This window comes from Montipora foliosa, chromosome 7 (genome assembly GCF_036669935.1).
Source record: "Montipora foliosa isolate CH-2021 chromosome 7, ASM3666993v2, whole genome shotgun sequence".
Classification (NCBI taxonomy): domain Eukaryota; kingdom Metazoa; phylum Cnidaria; class Anthozoa; order Scleractinia; family Acroporidae; genus Montipora; species Montipora foliosa.
Window position 1 is genome coordinate 16183435 of NC_090875.1, and position 5000 is coordinate 16188434.

A 5000-nucleotide genomic window follows, 5' to 3' on the forward strand; every position below is an offset into this window, starting at 1 on the left:
GAAAAGGCAGGAAACAAGTACAAATATTCCACGATATTGTACGGTTAGTTATTTGTACACTTGGTTATTACGTAGTGTACAGTACTTAGAGAACCGGGTGGACTACAGTAGTTTAGTTGCTGGCTTATTAGAATAATGTTATGGTGTGTAGAATCGCTCAGTATTTCTACTCGTTCTACTAGCGGACTTTTCGTTTTCAGCACAAGTCATAAAAATACTCAGCAATACTACACACCAAAACATCTAATGAGATATATTATTTTATTGCTGTCCTCAGTGGGTTTTTGTAACCTGAACTACACCCTGTATTGTACAGCGTACTGTAATTAATTAGCAGCATCAGCTCAGTGGAGCTTGAATGGTTATTAGCCCTGTGCAAATAGACGCAACAACTCCCAACAAGGAGTTGTTGGTTCTGCAAATGTTGGATGGTGTTGGCAGTTGTTTGCAAACGGACGCAACAACTCGTAACTACCGGTATGTAAGGACGTGCAGTGTGTATTATAGCAAGGATATGACCCATGAGACTTTGTAAACTTGCAAAATTTGGCTGCCATCTTGTTTTTAATTTGTTAATGCAGTACTGTCTCCATGGAGACCGTATCTAATGCACGTGCATGGCCCCAACAATGTTTGAAGAGATGTGCAAATGGATCCAACATTGTTGCACCATGCTTCAGCGATCACGGGACAAAGGAAATGTTGGGAGTTGTTGGCTCAAAAGTTTGACGAGTTTGAAATATAGCATAACAACTCCCAAAAACATGCAACAACATGCAACAGGATGTGCAAACGGATGCAACATGTAACATCCAACAATGTTGGACCAATTTTGGCCAACAATGTTGCGTCCATTTGCACGGGGCTTTACATGTTCAATGCAGCTCATATTTTGTTTTGGTACAGTGTATGTACTGTATCTACATGTACCAGGGTTCTCATTATAATAATTTTAAACAGCCGTTGCTGTGCTATTTTCAGCTGGAACGCTAAAACTGATTAACAAACTGATCTACTTGATGGGGACAATTTTAAAGCTGTAACACTTACAAGTGACACCCATGACAGGTCTTACTGATGTACGGGTTATGGGTTCAATTGAGAATCCTGTCTGCAGACTTTGTTAAGTTTACATGTTAGTTATAATTAAAAATTGCAGTGCACAGCATACTGTGCGTATTGATCGATGCTCAATAATTTTAGAATACATGTATCTGGCATTTGGTTTTCAGTATTCACATGTAACCTACTCCATAATACCCCTCCCAGATCCATCACACAATGTTAAGATCAGCCTCCTTGTGCAGTCTTCCAGTAATGGGACTAAGATTCACTGTCTCTGTCAAATTCTTAATTTTGCATCATGATTTTCAAGACAAAAGTCTCTGCATTCCCAGACCCACTGTCCTACATGTACTCTGTGCACCTACTCTGTAAATGTGTGTCAATTGCTATAGATACATGTACTGTGGCTGATATTCTAATTTAACCCGATGACACTTTCCTTTTCACAGGCTTATTTCTTATCCCATATGCCCAGTGATCTTCTGTCAGGCAACAAGAAGAAGTGGGATGTTGCAAAGCTAACAAGCTTTCTGCAATGGCAAGTTTCCATTTCAAAATAATGTGTTACTAAAGAATGCAAGCCTCTTTTGGTATACACGTATTATAACTTAATCTCATTTTCAAAACAATGGTTACACTGTCTTTACTTTTTTAATTTATTGATGCTTGAATAGAACCAGTGCTTTAAAAAAAAAAAAAAATACAGTACTTAGTTGACAGTCCAAAGTAATTACGCATATAGCCAAATTCTGTGAAATTCAAAATGGTGCTATGGTTATACAGTGTACATGCATACAGAGCTCGAAATTAAAAAAATCGTTAGGTCGCCTTTTGGCGACCAACTGGAGAAATATAGTCGCCCTGTTCATATGCTATCATGGTTATTCATCACATCCTTTCTCAGGAACAAATGAGCCCAACAAATTGACCCGCTCCCAACTGTGTGGCTTGATACATGTAGCTCAGTTGGTATGGCAAAGCACTGGTGTTGCAGAGCTAGATGTCATGGGTTTGAATCCTGTTTGAGCCACCTAAATTTTTCAGGTGCCTATAAGAGACAATTGCTTATTAAATTGTCCAGATACATGTAAGTGCAAGGATCATTTCTCTCTTTCGGTTAGAAAGGACTGTTTGGTGAACTGTACATGTACAAGAGGGGCATAATAATAATAATATCTGATCTGCTAATCGCCCTTTCTCGCAGTCAGAGACTGAATTGCTAAGGGCGCAGCTCAACAAGGTCGGGCTGAAGGAGCTGTGCTGCCGGCTAGGCGCTCGGCCCCTGAACGCGACCCATGTATGACCTCGGAGCACAGCACCACAGCCTGATGGAATAGGCCGGGAGTCGATTTTGAGGAGGGAGGAAAACCGGAGTACCCGGAGAAAAACCCTCGGAGTCAGATTGAGGAGCCCACATATGACCCGAGGCCAGAGTTGAACCTGGGTCACAGAGGTGGGAGGCACGGTTGATGACCACTAAACCACCCTGACTCCCCAGAGAATGGAGAGAATGGGCAGAGAACGGAGGTACAACGTAATTGAATGAAATTGGTTGAAGAAGGAAAATAATGTAAGACTTGTCCTTTTTATCCTGCTTGTATTGCTTTAATTCCTCACCTTAACCCATTGACTCCTTGGGGTTCCCCATTGATGAGTAAAATCGTCTGGCATTAGACAGAGTAAAATACTAAATATGGCTGCTTTTGGCCTGTTCAAGGGTGAACTGGTTAAGGCAGGTTGTTTCAGTTACCTACAGCTGTATTGGCAATGTACTGTAAGCACCAATAGATTCCTTAAAATTTGCCTGTGATTTGAGACTTCAAGTGGATGTGACATTGCATGGCATGTTTGTCCTGATCCATTTCTATCTGGCCATTTCATCTTCAACTGAGAGATTGCAGAGCATTATGTCTAATTATGCACACCAGTTCTGGCCAGTATCTCTTGAAAGACAGATGGTCTGTCATTAATCTAGTCGTCACTTCTCATTACATGTCCAAAGCATCTTAGATGTCTATCCATGCCTGGGCGCCAGGCGTAATCCAGCCAAGCCAAGCTTCTTGCAAAGGACACTTTTTGATTTACATTAACACATGCCTCTACATGGTACAAACACTGTATCATTGGCCGCTCATCCCTCTTTAGCTGTGACAGGTCCATCTTCTCCAGAGGCAAGCATTGACTTCTGTAAGACATAGTGCACGTGACAGAACTGTTGCAGACTCTTCCCTGGATGAATGGTGATAGTGTAACAATGACAACAATTCTCTGAATCTACCCCAGGCAGCTCTCACTTTTGTGAGTGTTGCAGCTAACAGTATTTTTCTTGTAAGTACTAAAATCATCCGTACTAAGAAAAAAATTTCAGAAAATGACATCCTATTTTAGGCATGGTATAAACCACCGGCATAAATAGGTGTAAATAAATGGTAAATTAATGCTTTGTGTTGGATGTCAAACTTTGGCATGCATCTAATTATAGTCAATTTCTGGACATAAGTAATTATGGCATGAATAATTATTATTATCAAATTGATCAGAGGAAAAAGAGTTTTTAAACTGAATTGTTGTTCAGTTTAAAGGAATCCTTGAATGTCCACCGGGCTCCTTTTGCTAACTAACTACAGAGTTCTTTTTGACCTTGCATGGGAGAAAAAATCTCTGGTCTGACACCCAGAGTGAGAAAGGCTCCAAATTAATAATATAATGAACAAAAGGAAAATACTGTCTAATTAGTATAATATACTCACACAGTGATCTTGGTGTTTCAAGCAATCCAATTGGTTCGCTATCTCAGAGTGAATAATCTGTGATTCAAGTAAAACAAAAATTATAGTAGGCATAAACTCGCCAGCATTTCAGAATCACAAATATTGAGAATACAAGATGATGCTGTGCTAGAGAATACAAAGAGGGCCACAGAATTTGGCCTGAAAGTTTTCTAAGGTAAGAAAATCAAGACTTCATATTTGCCAATTTGATTGCTTTCAGGTTTCAAAATAAGTTTACAAACATCGAGGAAGTCAGAAAAGAAGAAAATGAGGCAAGTTAACTGTTAAAGTGCCCCTGTGACCAAAAAATTAGATCTTATGTTTCTTTGGATTTCAAAACTATGTTAATTAAACACTAATTAAAAGTGACCAACGTTTTAAGACTTGATTTCAAAAAGACACCTGTTTATTTCAATTGGAATTTTCCTATTTAATGGTCCGCCATTACTAACTTTAAGTTCTTGAGAGAGCTGGATCGAGGAGGAAATGAAGTCAAAGGCTCACTAGTTTAAGAATGTAATGCATGTGTCTGCCGCATAATTAATATGCGCCACCGGAGTTTTGGGCTTGCAGACTTTTAAACTAGTATTTTGCATATACATGTACATGTATAATAAGCTGCATTCACATGCTGAAATATTAAGCTACATGTACCTGTAGTGAGCCTTTGACATCACTTTTCCTGGAGCCATTCCTCAGAGGTCCAATCAGTCTGTTTTGAATGTGAGTAATGGTGGACCATGAAATCCAAAACTTTCACTCAAAGTAAACGGCCTTTGAATAAAAGTCAAAGCTCAGAATTTTGCCAGTTTAAGCAAATACAATATGCGCCACCGGAGTTTGGGCTTGCAGACTTTTAAGCTAGCATTTTGCATATACATGTACATGTAAAATAAGCTGCATTCACATGGTGAAATATTAAGCTACCTGTAGTGAGCCTTTGACATCACTTTTTCTGGAGCCATTCCTCTGAGGTCCAATCAGTCTGTTTTGAATGTGAGTAATGGTGGACCATGAAATCCAAAACTTTCACTCAAAGTAAACGGCCTTTGAATATAAAAGTCAAAGCTCAGAATTTTGCCAGTTTAAGCAAATGCACTTTCAAAATCTGAAGAAAAAAGGAAGTGGCAGGGCATTAACGTTTGTAATTGATTGTAGTTACTG

At 39.4% G+C, this 5000-nt stretch overlaps 1 protein-coding gene across 1 annotated transcript in view; it reads left to right on the forward strand.

Annotated features, from left to right (window-relative positions):
• The window catches only part of LOC138010833 (DNA repair protein complementing XP-C cells homolog), a 47087-nt gene that overhangs the window by 13388 nt on the left and 28699 nt on the right, over window positions 1-5000 (forward strand). Inside the window, exons 6-7 of the mRNA XM_068857826.1 lie at window positions 1515-1603; window positions 4057-4108. Of these exons, the coding sequence (XP_068713927.1) occupies window positions 1515-1603; window positions 4057-4108 (141 nt within the window). The remainder of the gene's footprint in view (window positions 1-1514; window positions 1604-4056; window positions 4109-5000) is intronic.